The sequence below is a fragment of the Helianthus annuus genome, chromosome 3, assembly GCF_002127325.2.
Source record: "Helianthus annuus cultivar XRQ/B chromosome 3, HanXRQr2.0-SUNRISE, whole genome shotgun sequence".
Classification (NCBI taxonomy): domain Eukaryota; kingdom Viridiplantae; phylum Streptophyta; class Magnoliopsida; order Asterales; family Asteraceae; genus Helianthus; species Helianthus annuus.
The window spans coordinates 93875592-93897113 of NC_035435.2; the positions used below are offsets into that span (position 1 = coordinate 93875592).

The 21522-nt window shown below is 37.9% G+C and overlaps 1 protein-coding gene across 1 annotated transcript; it reads right to left on the bottom strand.

The window, feature by feature from the left end:
• Nucleotides 1–17964: 17964 nt before the first annotated feature.
• Nucleotides 17965–20066, bottom strand: LOC110927800 (L-type lectin-domain containing receptor kinase IX.1). Its single transcript, XM_022171200.2, has one exon. It carries the CDS (start codon nucleotides 20064–20066, stop codon nucleotides 17979–17981), a length of 2088 nt encoding a protein of 695 aa, XP_022026892.1. The 3' UTR covers nucleotides 17965–17978.
• Nucleotides 20067–21522: the final 1456 nt, after the last annotated feature.

Here is a 21522-nt window from a genome sequence, read left to right on the forward strand (position 1 = left end):
TAGGAATCGAACCCCATGATTATACAAGCAAGTAGGAAAAAGAATCGAGTGAATCGGATAAGAATTGAGTGAGTTATGCTCATTTTCGTGAAGGGGTGTCAATCTACTCGAACCCTTGCTTTCAGCTACGGTTTGGTGGATGTTTTGTGAGTTTATAGGGTTGCAAAAGTGGTAGGGAGGCTGGTTATAAGTGGTATTTATAGGGGGAAGGATTAGGGTTTCAATGGGTTGGGCTTTGGAAGTGTTTAGAAGGGGTTACACCTTGAAACTAGCCCACAAAACCCAACTATATGGGGCTGAATTTTGCTGAATTGGGCTGCCATATTTCTTTATTTTTTTTTATTTTTTAAAACATTATAATGAGTAATTTTGTTAATTAAGTTGTGTAATAATGTGCAACAATGCTTCCCCTAACTTGTAACAAGGTGAAATATGAAATAAAACATGATTTAACTAGGTAAAAAGTGTAATGTACAAGTTTTATTTACGTAGCAAGTTCTGTATTTTACAACGATTACAATGAAAGAATGTTTATAAGAACACAAGATTTCCAAAGTTAGAATTTCACGTAAGGTTTCTAAATGTAGGAAGTTTGAAAACGCAGGGCGTTACAGTCTCCCCTCCTTTAGGAAATTTCGTCCCGAAATTTATTCAAGAGGAAGTCTTGAAAGAGTTTTTGGCATAAAGGTGATCATTAAGAATTGAAACTTGGGAAGTTTGAAAGTTTTGAAAAGTACCAAACTTTGGAGAACGTCAAGGTAGATTTGCAAGGGGAAGTTCTTAAGGATAGTATAAAAAAAATCATACTTTCGTAAAACCTGTTTATTGAGAGGAACGAAAAGGTTTGTTACTTTAAATAAAGCAATAGAGGTATACTAAGTATAGTTTCACAAGAATCAAGAATAGGGAGGCTATTTTATAGGTAACGAGGTAAGTTAGGACTCAAATGTTTAAACAAGCTGGATTGCGAACGAGTTTTGTATAAAATAATACGAGTATAGAATGAACGAATGACTCTTAAAGAGTACAAGTATGTGAATAGCATAAGTGTTGGATAGATGAACGTAGTGTGTTTAGGATGAAGTCTCGTCATGAATAATCGGATATAATGCGTTTGTGAGTTGCGTGAAGTTGTATTAGGTCCAAAAGGTCTGCAACACACTGAATTTCTCATGGCACGTTTTACGAAAGTTTGGTAACATGGTGAAAACACTTATATATAGGAAGTTGTATGAGCGGCGTATCCACCATGTTTTAACCACATTACGTCCGTTTCGTTACTTGGGGTCATGTTACGTTCCGTGTCTTACCATACACAGTAGTACACTCTATGGTTCTCATACGCCTATCACTATAATCCCGTGTGCACCCGCGATTATACTGATTGTCGCATGATCCACATAGCTTGTACTAGTTATGTATGAATCAAGGTATACATGAATTTGAAAATAAGAATGTGTACGTAGAAGAATGTCGTATGTAAGCATGTTTATGTTTAAGCATGTATGGGACCTACGTAAGCGAATCCCTCGGATTACGCTCGCGTATAGGTACGAATGTACGAATCATGAGTAAGGATGAAAGTATGAGCATAAGTTTAAGTATGAATACGCATGTATGTATGAGCATAAACATAAAACGTGTAAGTAGTATGTGTATAAGCAGAAGCGTAAAACGTATAAGTAGTATGTGTATGAGTACAAGCATAAAACGTATGAACATAGGTGTAGGTATGAAAAATAAATATTGCGTATATGGTGTACGTTGAGACATTGTAGAGAAAAAAAAAGGTTAAGTATGTAGATACGAACGATGTAAATGATGTTATCGCGAGATATCGACTAAAATGTGTATGATGATGTGCATGTATAGTTGTTTAAACAAAATGTTGAGTTTGTCGAATCAAAATTAGATTGAGCTTGGTTTGAAAGGTAGAATATAGTTTGTATATGCAAAGGAACATAAAGTACTCATTGGTCATGCTTAACGTATTTTGTAATGATTGAAATGCTACTTTTGTTTAAAAAAAGGAGTTCACGTATGTTGAAAATTGTCGGTCCCCATGAAGTCTTCTAGCCCACGTGTTTTGAAATTTGGATGACGAGTTAAGCGTTGTAGAGAAGGTTTTTTTTTTTTTTTTTTTTTAATAACGGGTTTGTTTCATTTGCATCAAAACATGAAAATTTTGGACTTTGAAAGTTCTTGTGAAAACGTCGACCCTTAGAAAAGAAAAGAAATTTAGTAAAAGAACTTAGTGATTGTTTAAAAATAATTTTAACAAAGGATTTATTGATGTTGGAAAGAGTATTTGGTAAACGGTCATATAACATCTATGAGGTCTTATAAGTAATTGAGAAAGGTTAGTTTGATTTCGATTAAGAGTGGAAGTCTCTAGTATGATGATATAATGTGAACGTGTTTCAGTTAATAAATCAGATGTGAAGTTCATGGGCAAGAGATTCATTAGACCGATTAAATTGATAGGTAGCATTTCGTAAGGTTTGGAAATTCATGTAGTAAAACGGTAAAGACATGATTAAGAATCTTGTGTATATGATTTGAGTGAAAATGGATGGTAGAATAAGAAGTACGTTTGATAAACAATGTATTTTGAAATCGGTATAAGTAGGTATTTTGAATAATGATAAATGATTTAGGTATAAAACATGATCGGGTTTGCATAATAAAATATTTTGAAAGAGAAGTTTTGGGTAACGGTCACCTAAGTAAGGGAATCACCCCTAACTCGTTGGTGAGGTCGTTTTAAGGGAAGAGGGGTGGAGTCAATCGTCAAGCTAAGGAAGTCACTCCAATCTCGATGATACCTCTCCACTAGTTGTTACAAGGAATATGAATTTAAATTATATGAAAATCATGCATATATAAATGTATCGAAAAGGTTCGATATGTTGTGCGTGTGAAAAGAGAAATCAAAGGTAAACTCGAGGTTGAAAGATTGCATCGTATAAAATGAACAATAGAAACACATGTTTGACCAAAGTTTGGAGTGTTCCAAAACGGAACTTTGACTAACCAAAGTGGTCGAAAAGTCTTTTGAATTTGAGGAGCATGTTTTGGCCTAATAGGTAAAATACTCTCGCCGACAAGTCGGTTAACGGTATTTACCCTTCCGGTTACTACATGTCCCAAATCAATCGAAATTTCGAGACTTGGCGGGATTTATGAAAAAAATGCCAAGGAGTGGAACTAGTCGACAAGGTGCGGGTTTCACCCCTAACTTGACGATTTCGTATCCTAAGTGTGGTTGGTACTCGTCGGGTCAAAATTTAATTTCGACGTGTTGACGAGGGTCCACTAGAACTTGAAATTTGAGATTTACCATTAAGATGTGGATTTCACTCCTAGCTTAATCGCGATATCTCGTGTAAAAAAAAAGAATAGGTAGATTGAGAGTCGTTCACCAAATTGTGGGTTTCACGCCTATTTTGGTGAATTCGTCTCATTTGTACAATATGAGTGTTGTCGGATTTAGAATAATCGAGTAAAATGCATGAGGGAAGTGTATGTCGAAGGAGATACACAAACAAGTATAAACACATAAGAAAGCATATCAAGGATGATACTTAAATAATGAAATAAAACAAGTATTAACACATAGAGAAATATGTCAAGAATAACACATAAAGAATCGAACAACGAAACAAGTGTTAACACATAATAAAACAAGCATTAATGCGTAAGAATAACATGTCGAATATTACACATGAGTAACATACATGTTTAAAAGAGCATAAATAAGTAACAAATAAAGTATCATGTAGTAGTCCAAGCAAAGCATACGAATAAGGTTCTAAAACTATAGACTAGGCTAAAGCATTCCTACTTTTCCTAATTCCCTATAGTTATGGCTCTGATATCAATCTGTCACACCCCAACCAATGGCGGAAACATCGGGATGAGACGAAGTGTGAAGATTGCTAGAGACATCATAACGCTATTTGTGACAATATTTAGAAATTCCAAATTTCATTTCATTTCATAACTTCAAATAGTCAACATTACAAGAAATTCAAATACAACAAGTTTAACATAACAACATGATAACATAACAAAATTTGATACAACATATTAAACCCTAACGTCTATATGTGTATCTAGGCATCAACGCTACTTCTTTTCTTAGCATCGTCCTCATCAACCTGTAACATGTTTAAAATAAAGTTCAATGCAAAAGCAAAGGCGAGTATACAAGTTTGATACGTACATAGCAAAAGATAAGTTTGAACAATTCCTCATAGCAAGCATGTGATTCAAGATAAACATTTAAACATGGCATGTGTCTAACATATCAAACCAAGAAAACGCAACTTGCTCATGACATAACCAAAGTTTCAGTAGAGGCGGGTCGTTAATCCTATAGCGCTACATATGTCAAGGTTTGGCTCGTACGAAGTTAATGATAAGTTCAACACATAAGAATCACCCAAATTTAAAGTATCAAGTCATCACATATACAAGCATGTTATAGGAATGTTCATGTGTTTAGACAAAAGTTCATGTGTAAGTTTCAATAGGTAAACATGTTACACCCCAAAAGTAGTAAAAGTAAAAAGGGGAAAAGTACGAGTATACTCACAAAGTTTGCATATGTTTTCCGATTATCCAATTGTTGACGAGTAGAGATTTAGAGTCCGAATGTATAAGGGTTAAGGTTCAAGTATGTTTAGAGTCGAGATTCGGTGTTTAAAACAACATAAAAATAAGATATGAGAATAACATGGAAAATAATCATTTAGTACATATGATGCTTGTTCTTGACACTAGGAAACTCGAAGGAGTTTAGATGTTTTCATGGAACAAGGTTCCATTAGAATCGTGACAAGTTATCATAGTCTAGGATGATGTAATCTAGTACCCCGACATATGAACACTAGTTCATCATCAAAGATTCGATTATTCGAATAATATATTTAGGTTATATAATATATGTCCAATAGTTCAAGCATGAGGTAGAAGATTAAAATCTTCATTTTGGTACCTCTAAATGTCATAGAAGTCATGTAGGAGGTAGGAAGATCAAGTCTTCCATTTAGGCACCTCTATGTGTTCACCACTACACTTGATGTAAAAAAAACAACCAAGGAGGGTCATGAACATACAATAAAGAATAAGAAATATACACACTAACTAAGAGAAATCATCAAATCATGTGAGGATTGTATGTTTGGACAACCCAAGTTGTTCCATAATCACTCATGTATCAAAGACAAAGTTTGACATGACTTGTGGGTTAAAAACCCTAAACAAAACACCAAGTTTATGAGGTTTAATCCTCTTATTTTAAATGTCTCAACCTTGTTTTTAAGCTTAACCAACCATGGGATAAGTTGTAAGCATTAGGACATAGGTATGAGATGTGTTAGACACAAGTTGCATAGGTTTAAACAAGTTTTTGATGAACACAAAAACAAACAGAAAGTTTATGGACTATTTCGGGGCATTTCCAGGTCTGATTTCTCCAAGGAGAAGTCTAGGAATCGAACCCCATGATTATACAAGCAAGTAGGAAAAAGAATCGAGTGAATCGGATAAGAATTGAGTGAGTTATGCTCATTTTCGTGAAGGGGTGTCAATCTACTCGAACCCTTGCTTTCAGCTACGGTTTGGTGGATGTTTTGTGAGTTTTTAGGGTTGCAAAAGTGGTAGGGAGGCTGGTTATAAGTGGTATTTATAGGGGGAAGGATTAGGGTTTCAATGGGTTGGGCTTTGGAAGTGTTTACAAGGGGTTACACCTTGAAACTAGCCCACAAAACCCAACTATATGGGGCTGAATTTTGCTGAATTGGGCTGCCATATTTCTTTATTTTTTTTTATTTTTTAAAACATTATAATGAGTAATTTTGTTAATTAAGTTGTGTAATAATGTGCAACAATGCTTCCCCTAACTTGTAACAAGGTGAAATATGAAATAAAACATGATTTAACTAGGTAAAAAGTGTAATGTACAAGTTTTATTTACGTAGCAAGTTCCGTATTTTACAACGATTACAATGAAAGAATGGTTATAAGAACACAAGATTTCCAAAGTTAGAATTTCACGTAAGGTTTCTAAATGTAGGAAGTTTGAAAACGCAGGGCGTTACACTTCGCGAGGACACTAGTGTGTGCTTCCATGAAGCAATAAGGATGGAGAGTTCCACCTTAAATACCCATTTAAGTTCCATCTCTCCTTTGATGTGGGACAAGGTGCTACTTTCCCTTTAGTTTCAGCATTAAATGTTCCAAACACCCAACTTTGAGCATCGATATCTCATTCATCTTAGCTCTGTTTTGGACGTGGTTTAGTTCGTTGCGAAGCTCTTCCAATATAGAACACAAACCCACAAATAAATATATAAAATCCGCTCATTTTATTATATTTATTTCTAGTCCAAAATTGGAAAAAATCATTTTCCTATATTTGTGAAAAATGCTATTTTCACCTATTTTTCCAACAATCCCCCACATGAAAAATGATATTTTCATCAAATTTCCAACAATCCCCCACATGTATGGAAATGGATCTTTTCCTTACACTTTTCAACGATAAACTTCGACCGTTGAGTATTGCAAGATAGGTAGGTTGTCACCTTTGAACCTTCTTTTGTGAAGCGCACTTAGCTTACTAGCGGTGTGTAGACGCGATGTCCTTGAACATACCCCCATTTGTGTAAACGACAATACACTCCACACAATACTCTACCTGGTTTTAGGGCTGTCTTTTTTAACCGAAACCCGAAACCCAAACCGAAACCGAAGTCACCCAAACCCGAAGTAGACAAAACCCGAAGAACTAGTAACCGAATAACTATAAACCCGAACCCGAATATAGTTCTATGGATTGGTTAATGGGTTGAATAAATGGTAAACGGTTTAACCCGAAAAACCCGAAATAACTTTAAAACAATTAGCATATTTTCTACATATAGTCATATCTTTTAAAAGAAACTAATAATTCTTTCCTATTCCATGATGCAACCAACCATATCTTCTAAAAATTTTAAATCACTAATTTCATCCATATCTCCAATTTTTAAAAGTTTAAAATCTCAACATACATCTTCAATTTAATATCCTCTAATCCTCCCTTCAATTTAAACTATTCTTGATAGCTTTTTAGTTCCAATCATTTAAGAAAAGCTTGTTTAATAACTATACAATTACATTCGAAATGATGATTGAAAAAGTAAATGTAATATATAATGTATGGAATTAAACATGTTACAATTAATAATTTGTTTCTACTTAAAATACAGGATGCATTTTACAATTTATAATCTGTATTAAATTACCATAGAAGAGTTGTTTTATAAAATTGTTTTTGTAGTGTTCGCTAATAAATAATATTGATATTTTAAATTTAGAAGGTTGTATTTATTTGTTAACCTAGTTCATTTTCTAACCCAAAACCCGATCTAACCCAACCCGTTCTAACCCAAACCATTTAACCCGAACACCGAAGAAACCGAACCTAGAAAGGTTTGGTCATCGGGTTAAATATTTAGTTTTGAAAACCCGAAAAACCCGAACCGAAAAACCCGAAACCCGATTAAAAAACCCGAAGAACACCCCTACCTGGTTTGGCCAACTCCTCATTGTCGTGTCCTATTATGGTCCTGGAATACTAGCCTGGTTCTGCGAGAGCTCTAGGATTTGCACACCCCACAAATCCATTTTAAGCGACCCCACTTCTCTCTAACATAGGTGATTCCCATGAATCATTAAAAGCATCATGGTTATTTGATTTCCCAAAATCATTAACCTTAATATGCTTAACCTCACTTCATGTCACTGATTGGAATGGACTAGGAAGTATATATAACTCCCTTTTATTTAGTTTGGGGTACTCCCCCATAGTGACTCCGTTTTGGTAATATGATTAAGTTGTCCTATTGAACTTAGATCTTGGGATCTCCAGTCAACTAAGTTAGGTTTCCCTCATATTCCCATTTACCACGGGCTTTAGTCCCATTCCTCTTGACGACGTTTCTACTAACTCTCTGCTTAAGCCTTTTGTAAACGGGTCAGGAATGTTATCCGCTGATCTCACATAATCAATTGTGATAACACCCGTTGAGAGTAGTTGTCGTATCGTGTTATGTCTACGTCGCATATGTCTTGATCTGCCATTGTACATCAAGCTTTGAGCTCTACCAATCGCTGATTGGCTATCACAATGTACACATATGGCTGGCAAAGGCTTTGGCCATCTTGGAATATATTCCACGAATTGACGTAGCCATTCCGCCCCCTCGCCTGACTTATCCAAGGCGATAAATTCGGATTCCATTGTGGATCTTGCTATGACCGTTTACTTAGAAGACTTCCAAGCAATAGCAGCTCCTCCAAGTGTAAACACGTAACCACTTGTTGATTTGGAATCTTTATTATCCGATATCCAGTTTGCATCAGTGTATCCTTCGATCACTGCTGGTTGTCGGGTATAATGCAGTCCATAATCTCTTGTGTATCTTATGTATCTAAGCACCCTCGTGATAGCTTTCTAATGATCCGCGCACGGATTGCTGGTGTATCTACTTAGCCTACTCACCGCGTAAGCCAAGTCGGGTCTAGTACATGTCATTAGATACATTAGACTGCCAATAATTCTTGAATACTCTAACTGAGCAACTCCATCTCCTTTAATTTTCATGAGATGTTGGGAGGTATCAACTGGAGTTCGAGCTACACTCGTATCTCCCGAGTTGAATTTTTCAAGAATTTTATCCACATAGTGAGATTGACTTAACACAAGACCATCTTGGGTTCTTATGATTTTTACTCCAAGAATCACATGCGCTAAACCCATGTCTTTCATGTCAAATCTCGCTTTCAACATGCTTTTAGTAGCTTTGATAATTTTATCATTACTCCAATGATAAGCATATCGTCTACATAAAGGCATAAGATCACATAACCTTCATTTGTGTCTTTGAAATAAACACATTTGTCGCACTCATTTATTTTGAATCTATTGTCAATCATGACATGATCAAACTTTTGGTGCCATTGTTTTGGTGCTTGCTTCAAGCCATACAAAGACTTGACGAGTTTACATACTTTACCCTCTTGACCTGGGGCGGAGAAACCTTCAGGTTGCTCCATGTAAATCTCTTCTTCTAAATCGCCATTTAGAAATGCGGTTTTGACGTCCATTTGGTGAACTTCCAAATTTCTTAAAGCCACTATAGCAAGAACCAATCTAATCGAGGTTATGTGCGTCACAAGCGAGTAGGTATCAAAGTAATCTAGACCTTCCTTTTGTCAAAATCCTTTAATCACCAACCTAGCCTTGTACTTATCAATACTTCCATCAGTTTTCATCTTCCTTTTGATTATCCAACGATATCCAATTGGTTTGCAACCAGGTGGAAGATCTACTAACTCCCAAATATGATTTTGCAATATAGAATCTATTTCATTTCTTATTGCTTCTTTCCATTGAGGTCCTTCTGAAGAGGAAACCGCTTCGCGATATGTATTGGGCTCACCCTCAACCATATAGCTAACGAAGTCTGGACCAAAGGATTTTTTAACCCTTGGCCTTTTACTTCGCCTACGATCACTTTCTTCAACCTCAGGTCGTTCATGTGTCTTATCATGAACTACCTCATCAACTGGTGTAGAAGAGCTTTCACCTACTTCAAAAGTAGGTGTTGATGACGTTGCATGTGTTTGTCTTCTCAAAGGAAACACATTTTCAAAGTAAGACACAACGTTAGGATTCACCACCGTGATAGTGTTTACGTGTACATCAGGATTCTTGGACTCATGTACAAGAAAGCGATGTGCACTACTTTGATGCGCATACCCAATAAATATGCAATCATCAGTTTTGGGTCCTATCCTAAGAGCCTTAGGAGGTGGTACAATCACCTTTGCTAGGCACCCCCATACTTTCAAGTATTTGTATGAAGGTTTCTTCCTTTTCCATAACTCATATGGAGTTTCGTCTCTCTTTTTGAGTGGTATCTTGTTCAAAAGATAATTAGCTGAGAGAATGGCTTCCCCCCACATTTCCTGGCTCACCCCAGAACTTATCAACATGGCGTTCATCATTTCTTTTAATGTGCGGTTCTTTCGTTCCGCCGCGCCATTTGATTGTGGAGAATAAGGAGGTGTACACTCATGTACAATGCCACTTTTTGCGCATAAATCGGCAAAAGGTGCAACATATTCGCCTCCTCGGTCGCTTGGCAAAGCTTTTATCTTCTTTTGAAGTTGATTCTCAACTTCATTTTTGTACAAGATAAATTTACTTATTGCTTAATCTTTACTTTTTAGTAAATATACATAGCAATATTTAGTACTATCGTCAATAAACGTGATGAAGTACTTATTTTGACCTCTTGTGGGTACCGCTTTTAAATCACAAATATCAGTGTGAATTAAATCAAGGGGTTCGGTTATTCGTTCAACCGATTTCGAGGATGATCTTGTAAGTTTGGATTCTACGCAAGTTTCACATTTATAGTGTGAATCAATATGGAATGTTGGTATACAATTTAAATTGATTAAATAGCGTATTGAATTAAAATTGACGTGACCTAATCTACCATGCCATTTATTCGCATCAGAAAACTCAAGCATATAAGTAGAAGTAGTAGCAATTTTATTCATGTTCTTGACAGCCATTACATTCAATTTGAACATACCATTTTGGGCATAGCCCTTGCCTACATACATTCCTCGTTTAGTTAGTACAAATTGATCGCTCTCAAAAACTAAACGAAATCCAAACTTATTAAGCAACCATCCCGAGACTAGATTCTTGCGTAAGTCCGGGACATACAACACGTTGCTTGGAGTGAGCTCCTTCCCCGAAGTCCACTTCAAGATCACCGTTCCTTCACCCATGATGTCAGCGGTGGCTGCATTTCCCATATACAACATCTCTTCTCCAGAAAGCGCCTTGAAGGTGGTAAAGAGGCTTTTTTCTGCGCAAACGTGACGGGTCGCGCCCGTATCAACCCACCAACCTTTTGGAGTGTTGGTCACAGTAGTGACCTCATCCATCATTGCGCTTTTGTCGGAAATCATTGCCACCAAAGGCATTCCGTCTTCATCCACCATGTGCGCACGCTCACGATTTGGTTTCTTGCATTGGTTAGCCCGATGCCCCGGCTCGTCACAGTTGTAACAAGTCCCTTGGAACGTCTGAGGTTTCTTTTTCACAACCCCTTTCTTTGGTCCAAGGTTGCTAGCCTTTGCTTTCCCTTTTTTCCTTTTTCCCCTTACCCTTCGCGCCCTTAGAGGATTGCCCATGCTCAACCAAATTTGCGCTAGCACTAGTCTGCGCAAGGCTGCCTTTTAGGGCAATTCTATTGTCCTCTTCAATCCGAAGACGAACAATAAGGTCCTCTATAGTCATCTCCTTTCGTTTGTGTTTAAGATAATTCTTAAAATCAACCCAACTAGGAGGTAACTTTTCAATCATCGCTGCCACTTGGAATGTCTCGCTAAGTGTCATGCCTTCCGCAGAGATGTCATGAAGTATAATTTGGAATTCTTGGACTTGATTCATAACTGTTTTAGAATTAACCATTTTGAAATCCAAGAAACGGGCTACCACAAATTTCTTTGTGCCAGCATCCTCAGTTTTGTACTTCTTGTCCAAGGCATCCCAAAGGTCTTTGGAAGTCTTGACGTTGTAGTACACATTATACAACGCATCTGACAAGCCATTTAACACATAGCCACGACATATGAAATCCGAATGCTTCCACGCATCTACCGCACACTGTCTTTGTGTGTCGGTCTCCCCTTCCACAAGTGGGGGAGCGGTTTCCGTTAAGAACCTTGCAAGGTTCATGGTTGTCAGGTAGAAGAACATCTTCTGCTGCCACCTCTTAAAGTGTAGACCCGAGAACTTCTCGGGTCGTTCAGCGTGATTGGCCACTGTGGACGATCCCACAGTGGGGGCATTCAAGGGGGTTCCCGTCACAACATTTGTAGTGTTGTTAACGTTGACGTTTTCGTTCAACATGCTGAAAATTAAAATTTTAAAGATTAGTCCAAAAAAGTCTGACTTACGCAAAATCAGACGGACACTACTAAATTTTAATTTTACCACAAATTTACTGTTTAATATTAGAACTTACTGATTGGCTTCTAAGTCCAACTTTGAAGACCAAATCAGAAAGTTTTAGCAAATTTTAGGACAATCTGAATGTAACCAAAATTAGTTTTCAACCAAAGTCGTTCCTTTGAAGATGAAAACTAAAAACAAATCTGTTTTTAAAACACAAACTGAGTGAAAACAAAACTGGTTTAAATCACAAACAGAATGGTTTTGATTACACGAACTAGTACAATTACAACTGAAATAAACCAAAATACAAGAAGGAGTAGAAACAGAATGGCTGAGGCACGTGTAAACACGCTTCCCTTAAAACAAATTCCGAGTCTCCCAAGAGTACTCGTTTTGTTTCCCAGGGTACAACAGCCGGAGCAGTAGCACTGCCGGAATTTGCCTACAACCCGAAGGTTACCTTGAACTTTTTAGGAAAAAGATGAGAGTTGTAGAGAGAATGTTGAGTATGCTATTGTGTAGCTGGTGTCTCTCTGCTGTGGGTATGGAGCTGTATTTATACAGCTCCTAGGTTGAAACAGTCAAAAACGAATTAAAGAGAGGTTTAAATTGCATTAAACGTCTTCAATGCAATTTAATACGTCATTTAATTCTCAGTCAAAGCCTGTTAACTCGTCAGTTACGAAGCTGGACTGAAACTGCACTGTCATTCAATGCTGGAAGCTTCTGCGCGCGCGCCCGGGTCTGCACGCCCATGCGCGGTGCGTCCTGTTGGCTCACTGCTATGCGCGCGTGCGCCACACTGGCCCAGGTCCATGCGTGCGTGCGCCACGTCACATGTGAGCCCATACGAGCACGCCACACAGTCGCGCCGTATTGGCTCACTCTGGTGCGCCGCACCCGACACAGCAGGACCCATGCACCATGCGCGCAACCGCGCGCCTCCAAACCACGTGAACTCGCGCGCGGACTGTCACGTCACGCGCTTTGAACCCGCACGTCACTTGGTCCTTGAAGCCTCTGAGATCCACCACGCGCACGTGGTCAAAAATACAAAGGCGGCTCTCGGCGATGCGAAGTGCAAAGTGCGCCATCAAAGCGCCACATTGCGCCTCATCGCCCACGCCACGCGCGCGCGCGCGCGTGTGCGAGTGCGAGTTAGGGTGCTCCGCACCCTTCGCGAGGACACTAGTGTGTGCTTCCATGAAACAATAAGGATGGAGAGTTCCACCTTAAATACCCATTTAAGTTCCATCTCTCCTCCGATGTGGGACAAGGTGCTACTTTCCCTTTAGTTTCAGCATTGAATGTTCCAAACACCCAACTTTGAGCATCGATATCTCATTCATCTTAGCTCCGTTTTGGACGTGGTTTAGTTCGTTGCGAAGCTCTTCCAATATAGAACACAAACCCAGAAATAAATATATAAAACCCGCTCATTTTATTATATTTATTTCTAGTCCAAAATAGGAAAAAATCATTTTCCTATATTTGTGAAAAATACTATTTTCACCTATTTTTCCAACATGGACAATATTTTCTTCTTTTTTATCACCATTAAATCTAAGGTTCTGATCACCTCCAACTATTTGCTTTTGGCCGCTACCACTCTCAACTTTGACTTTGGCTCCCACCACCTCCAACATAACACTTTGTGTGTTTTTTCACCCCGTCGTTAACCATTCACTAACTTGGTTAGTTTTTTATCCTACGTGGCATGCTGACATGGATCTGAAGCAATACTTTAAGCTATTTTTTAAATAAACAAAAAGCAATTATTTTTATCCTAAGTTGGCAAATTCCCTCACTCGCCGACACAACCTCACACTCTCACCACCCGATCCACAACGCCGCCGCCTCGAACGCCGCGCCCAAACTCTACTGATCGACGTCGTCGCTCCACCGCCGGTCAAACCTAGCACAATACCTAAAACACACTCCAGGAAACGTTCTCATGTTAGAAGAAAACAGAAATTGTATCGTACATGCCAGTGCTATGAGAATGGTAACGGATCCGGCTTTTGATTTTTATTATGAGGTGCTTTCGTGGTTTGTGTTGTCAAATTGCTTGCACTTTGCGTTTAAGCGAGTTGTTTGGATATTTGTTGATGGATCTTCTGATCCATGGTGTTTAATCTTTAAACCCATGTGGTGGCCACCATCTAGGACAAGGAAAAGTCAAGCCCCTCATCTTCGCAATCTCCACAAAATCAACATCATCATCTTCATCACCACCACCCCTGCTTTCCACCATCTTCAAAACCCGATTCAGGGAACTCGTAAACGTCTCTTGTTACAACAATTGTTGCTCTTCTTTTGTATCTTCATTGAAATCTGCAATCTACGTTTCTCTCTGTTATTGATTGTCCTTTAAGGATAGTTTTGATCTGGTTGCGAAAGGGCAAGACTGTAAATTTGCCTCTTATGAGGCGGTACGACGACAGTTAGGGATGATCGGTGGAAATTGCCATTGTTGATTAGTTATTAAACGTGGTGGTTTGAGAGAGAAACAGTAGAAGGTAGGGAGAGATGGAGAGGGTATTTGTATACAGAGAGAGAGAGAGAGAGAGAGAGAGAGTAGATTTATATATTATTTATTTTAGAGTAAATTACAAGTTTTGTCCTTTATGTTTGTCCCAAATTTCAGGCGTTGTCCTTTACCTTTAAAATTGATGAGTTTTGTCCTTAACATTTCAAAATCCTGCACATTATGTCCTTTAGGGCAAACCCAGTTAGAATTTTCTGTTAAGTTATGTCATGTGCATTGCACACGAGGGTAGAACAATCATTTCCCCTCCCACTTGTGTTTTCCCCCTTTTAAAACCCTAATAACACCCTCTGTTTATCTTCAACCCCAATTCATCTTCATATCATTCATCTTCATCAACTCATCATCATCTTCTTCACCATCTTCTTCACCACTGGAGAACAATTTCTCTCTCACACCTCAACTGAATGGAAAAAACCTCGTCCATACAGATTCCTCTCAACCGTCACAACAAACTCATCATCAAAAACCCTTGTAGAATCGCCTGAAGAAGTCACCCCCGAGTCCGATTAATCGTCATTCAAGAAGGCTTTGGAAGAACCCAATAAGGTTTTTGACGGTTATCAATTGCAGTGCAGACAAGCCGTAGACAATCAATGTGTAAACAAAACTACCAAAAATACCCCTGCTACTGCTACTTCTGATAGTGCGATAAGGAATGTGGGCTACGGTTAAGGCGGGCTGTATGCTCCTCAGCTTATGAACCCAGGTGGAATCATGGTTGTGCCAAATTTGATGTTGGTCTCTGCTTTGTTGACTTGTTACCGACCCCTAGGGCTCTGAGTGCATGCCATATTATGTTTAGCTGAAAGTTCAAAAAGGAACATCGATATAATCGATTAAAGGGGATTTAGTCAAATTCAAGAAAGCATCCTTCATGAAGTTTATTGATTCTGTGGTGTACTGCAGCAAATTATGATGATGATGATGAGTTCATGAAGATGAATGATATGAAGATGAATTGGGGTTGAAGATGAGCAGGGGGTGTTATTAGGGTTTTAAATGGGAGGAAACACAAGTGGGGGAGGGGAAATGACTGTTCTACCCTCGTATGCAATGCACATGACATAACTTAGCAGAAAATTCTAACTGGGTTTGCCATAAAGGATATAACGTGCAGGATTTCGAAACGTTAAGCACAAAACTCATCAATTTTAAAGGTAAAGGACAATGCCTGAAATTTGGGAAAAACATAAATGACAAAACTTGTAATTTACTCTTTATTTTATTTTATTTTTCTCCAAATCCATGTCACCTTGTCACTTCATAAAAAAACTAGCCAAGTCATTAGAAATAAGTCATGTCAGCAAAAGAAACTAACCAAGTTAGTAGCTGGTTAACGACGGGGTGACACAACAACCCAAGTGTTAAGTTGGAGGTGGTGGGAGCCAAAATCAAAGTTGAGAGTGCCAGCGGTTAAAAACGAATAGTTGGGGTTAATCAGATCCAATACCCCTAAATCTAAAGCCCTTCTTTTGAGCATTGATATACGTATAAATATACAAAAAAATTATCATTCTTAAACCCACTTTTTAATGGTTTCTTGAAAATATAAATGAAAGAGGCTTAAATTATTTTATTTTATATTTCTGGACCAATATGGCCAACAACGGACAAAGTGAAATAAGTCAAAAAATATAGTTCTATCATGGAATTGGCCAGACACGAATAGCACCCTCTCCTAGGAAAGACAAAAAGATCCTGGTTTGGTTTGACATTTGAAGATCTTCTAGGACCTACAAGAACTGACCACGCCCGATGCCTTTTTCAGCACCAAGATCCTATGAGATCTTATATTTGACACGGGTCGTGCTTTGTCACCCAATAACAACCTATAAATTAGAGTATCCCCTTTCCATTTTTCTTGCTTAATTATTTCCTTTCCTCACTCTACTTCTTCTCACTATTTACATTTTTTTGTAATTTTAAGATTGTAAGAACAAATTAATTAACTTATTTTGCAATCTTGTGATGATTTATAAAATTCGATCAAGTTTGTTAATGTTTATCTTTAAAGCCACGAGTGGCTAACGTTCTTTTGGTCACTTGGGGACAACAACCCTTTGATGGGAATTAACTAAAAATTTTTTATTAATGTATTATGAATTTACATCGAGATAGTTAGTAAACGGGCAACACGCTTATGGATAAACAAAAGCATGTGTGGAAATTACTTTAAGTACTACTTAACATATTGAAAATGAATTTTCCAAATTTTTAAGGTGGGTTTCAAGCTAGTTGGTAAGTGATTTCCTCACCTCCAACCTCTTTTCTTCATCTTTTGTGAGTTTTTTAAGGTGGGTTTCAAGCTAGGGTATTGTCTAATTTAATGATGTATGTGTATGTATAGATTTAGGAATTTACTAGTTTTTTAAGATATTTAGCTGTTTTTTTTTTAAGAATTTGATGTGTATGTATTTGTGTATAGGTCTTGGCGTGACGGAGGGAAATTTTGGCGCTTTGGGATTTCCTGCTAAATTTCTTCACCAATCTGTAGTAGGTTAGTGATTTCCTCACCTTCAACTTTTTTTCACTGTTTATGAACTGTTGAAGGTGGATTTCAAGCTAGGGTTGTTGGCTCAGGACGAAATTATTGTTAAATATAGTTGTATATGTTTAGGAATTTACTAATTTTCTTTAGGTATTTAGCAGTTTCTTTTTAAGAATTTGATGTGTATATGTGTGTGTTTATAAGTATGTATATGTATGTAGTATTATTATAGGCGGTTCTAAAACTGCCCAAAGGACCATTTAAACCGTTCAAAAAGTTAATTTTTCTACTAGTGTGTGTATATGTATAGCGACGACTTTTGTAGGCTATAGCAACGAATTATGCCACGTATAGCAATGACTTTTGTAGTTGTTAAAACTCTCTTTTCTCGTAGTGAGACCATAACATAAGTTGAATGCGTGAGTGAATATCGTTGGGTTGCAGTTACTTTTCATATTTTAGAAACATCTTCAAAAGGACGTAGAATAACCAAATTTTAGGCACATTATGCATCTCTTGACATTAAGCTTTATCATGAAAACCTTCTTGACAAGGCACGAGAGTTAACTGAGCAATGTTTTAACCTTTGTAAACCTGATTATCATAGGATTAGAACTACTATAGTATCACATGTTGAGACAGTAAGTATAAGTTAGTTTGGTAGAGCCGTGGAGCCGTGGAGGTGTTGCTCCCTCTATGCATAAAGACACAATGTCCAAGAAAATAAGGAAAGTTTTTGGACTCAATTCGATCCAGCGTTTTAAGGCTGCCAGCTATTTCTAGATATTTGTGTTTAAGAAGCTTAACTAAAATTCATTACAAAAGAAAAAAAAAAAACTGTAATAGACAGTTGTAATCTCAAGAATATGTCATTTAATTGTATTTAACCTCTAAAAAAAGTTCTAGATTCATTGCATTGAATGTAACAGTGACATAGAGGGCGAAGGAAAAGAAACTGTTGACGACATTGTTTGCTTTGACGATTCAGTGTTAGTGGTGCTACTTGAAGATTGGTATTGAACAATGGAGGAGACATCAAACAGTGACGAAACTGTAGGTGTCAAATAAGATGCCACAGGCATATTTGAGGGTAGTAAAGGTAGGGAAGCATCAGAGTTTAGTACTTTAATGGCCTGCCTCATTGATGGTCGAGATTCTGAGTCAGGGTGCACACACCATAAGCCAACGATCATTAAGCGGTTGATTTCCTCTTCGTCAAAATCTGATCCTAGACTCGGATCAACTCCTTCTAAAAGTGTCCCAGAGCCATAGAGCTCCCAAACCCATTCTACTAACCGTACCTGTTTTTCTTGAGCCTTATACTCAATGGCTTTTCGCCCACAAGCTATTTCCAATGCAACAACCCCGAAGCTAAAAACATCAGATTCCTTAGTCGCTCTGCCAGTGAGTAAACATTCAGGAGCCATATAACCCAAGGTTCCAGCCAACATAGTTGTTTGTGAGCCTTTCTCATGGTCAACCAACTTAGCTAACCCAAAATCACCAAGCTTTGCATTGAAATTCGAATCCAACATCACATTACTAGATTTAATATCTCTATGCAAAACACATTGCTCCCATTCTTCATGTAGGTACAACAAAGCAGACGCCAGACCTTGAACAATTTTATACCTTGTTTCCCATGTCAGTAAGCTCTTTCCCTTGAAAAGATGTGAATCTAAGCTTCCGTTTTCCATATATTCGTAAACAAGCATGAGTTCGCCTTTCTGGTGACACCAGCCAATGAGTTGCACCAGATTTCTATGCCTCAATCGGCTAATGATCCTCACCTCTGATGCATACTCCTTCATCCCTTGTTTAGAACTCTTCGACACCCTTTTAACTGCAATATATGTGCTCGAGTCCTTCAAGAAACCTCTGTAAACTCCACCAAAACCTCCCTCTCCAAGCTTCTCCTTTTCGGCAAAGTCACCTGTTGAATGAGCTAATTCATGGTAAGAATATCTTTTAGCCCCGGTGCCCGTTTCAAATTCATTGTTCATCTCAACATCAATTGAATTTTCTTCTTCATGTTCTGTGACCTTCTTCTGCCTCCTCCATAAGACAAAGGCAATGATTGAAAGAAAAATCACTCCAACCGGTATTCCAACTATCAATCCCAGTTTGTTGTTTTTTTCTTCTACTGGACCTGGACCCGGACCCGCGTTAGGTGGTATCCTGTCAGTTTCATCAACTTGTAAATCCGAACTATCGAAAGTCCAAGATCTTACGTTATTCTTCTGAAACTGAGCCCCGGTAGCTGCTGAAAACCCGAAAATAACCCACTCAGGTAACTCTCTCCTGAGATCAACCGTGTAAACTAGTCCATCTTGACGCACGACTCTATTGTTTTGAAAACCAGTGAAGGAAACACTAAGATTATTAGAAACTGAATCGTACCTAATCCAAGCTTGACACACTCTCCCATCAGTTATATTGCTTAACCATCTCTGAGACGTAACAGAAGCAAGAGAGCTGATGCTGATACCCACATGATCACCCATGGAAACATTCGTACGTGCAATTGGGTCCCAGTCGCTGTTCCCAAATGTATCGAACTCCACAGCAACAAATCGGCTAAGCGCCACAGCAGTTGTTTCATTCACTGGAAGCCCCATGGCCCCCCCTGGGCTTATCACAGAATTATTCTGAGCGAGAAAGAATGTGAGACCATCACCGTAGAATATCTCCCTGTTTGAATCAATTACAAAAGTGAAATTGGTAGAGAAGCTTGCTAGCTCACCAGTTCGGTTGTCCCAAAGATGTAGTGGCCTGATATATGTGGCCCGTCCGGCTTTCTGGCTTCTATCCGATCCAATCCCATCCGGGGTCACCTGGATTCCCTCGTTGGAGATGTAAGATCCTTCACCTTCTGAAACTATGTCCCGATTCTGATTTGATGGACCAATATTTGTCAAATTGAAGGTAAGTGACGCTACAGAAGTGATGAAGACAAGAAGGTAGAAAGTGATCAGATGGGTCTGGAAGAACAACATGATTGAAATAAAATTGCTTGAAAACTCTGCTCAACAAAACTATCTATCAGAGAAGATTATTGAAATTGGGTACTGTCTTTTTTCTTTCTTTTTTTTCTTGTTGAGTTGAATATATATATGACTATGGTCAAGGGATTGAAAAGAAAAGAAAAGTTAAAAGTATGATTTGGTCTACATTTTACATGCAGACGGGTTCATGGTCTAATATTTCTACCCGGACCTGTTCTAAAAATGCAACTTTATATATAATATATTGTGTGGTTTCATACATTATCCGAATGTACTTGGATAATCATACCTCACATAAAATGGAAACACAAACTTAAATATGTTCTAGTTATTTTGTTACATGTCTTGTCCCCTAACACGTTTTCATATGTATCTTATCGCGTGATAAATCAATTCAAACCCATATACAAATTCTTGAATCAACTTCAGATGTAACAACATTAGTGACAAGTCACATGTGGGTTTCAAGGAGGGAAAGAAGTTTTTATGTCATGGTGAATTAGTCAGGCATAGATAAAGATGGTCCATATTTGGTTTATTTTTGTTATTTAAAAAACCGTTCAGCAACTTTGACTTAGAACCTTTCCCAGCAGGCCAAGTTAGTATAACATGACATAACTTTCAACAAAAGGTACAATTAACAATTGTCATAAATCATAACACATATGTTTTTGGAGTATTTTTTAATGGTCATCGTCTTTTAATAATTAATTGTCTATGTTTACATTTTCACCAATTTATCGCTGACTTATATCGATTTAATCAAATTTTCGTACATCATAATAATTGTTCAAAATGAGCGATTTTCCGGAAATTTTCATATATCATAACGAATCACATAGAAAGATAATAAGACACTCAAAAGTTAAAAGTAAAACTAAAATTAAGTTACTAGATCAGATGATTATCAATCTAACAAGGAGTCGATCATTGGTCTTATGTGCATACTTTGCTAGATCCAAGGCGTATTCTTTACCATGGTTTGTCACTATATGCCTCTACAAACATGAGCCTGATGGCGTAATGGTTGGGGCAGATGCGGATCAAATACCAATTCATAGACATCCGAATTTTGCATATTGGCATTCTATTCTTTTGGTTCATCAAACGTTAATACATGCTTCTCATACGAGTGTGAAAGACAGATACCAAAGTGTTGGCAAATGATTTTTTAAGAAGCATACAAATAGTGTTAGATGATGTAAGGCCTCCTAATCCAAGATCTCACTCAGCTAATGCAACCAACAGGTGTGCGGAATCCACCTGATGATCAACCACTGTAGATGAAACACTAGAATGCAAAGATTTGTGAGAGAAATCAAGAATACACAGAGTATTCTTGATGAGGAAGATGAATGACGTCACACACACAGTAGCCGCCAGACAAAACACACACAATAATTAGAGTTAGAAAGGTGCACATAATTTCACACAGAATCGCCGTCTT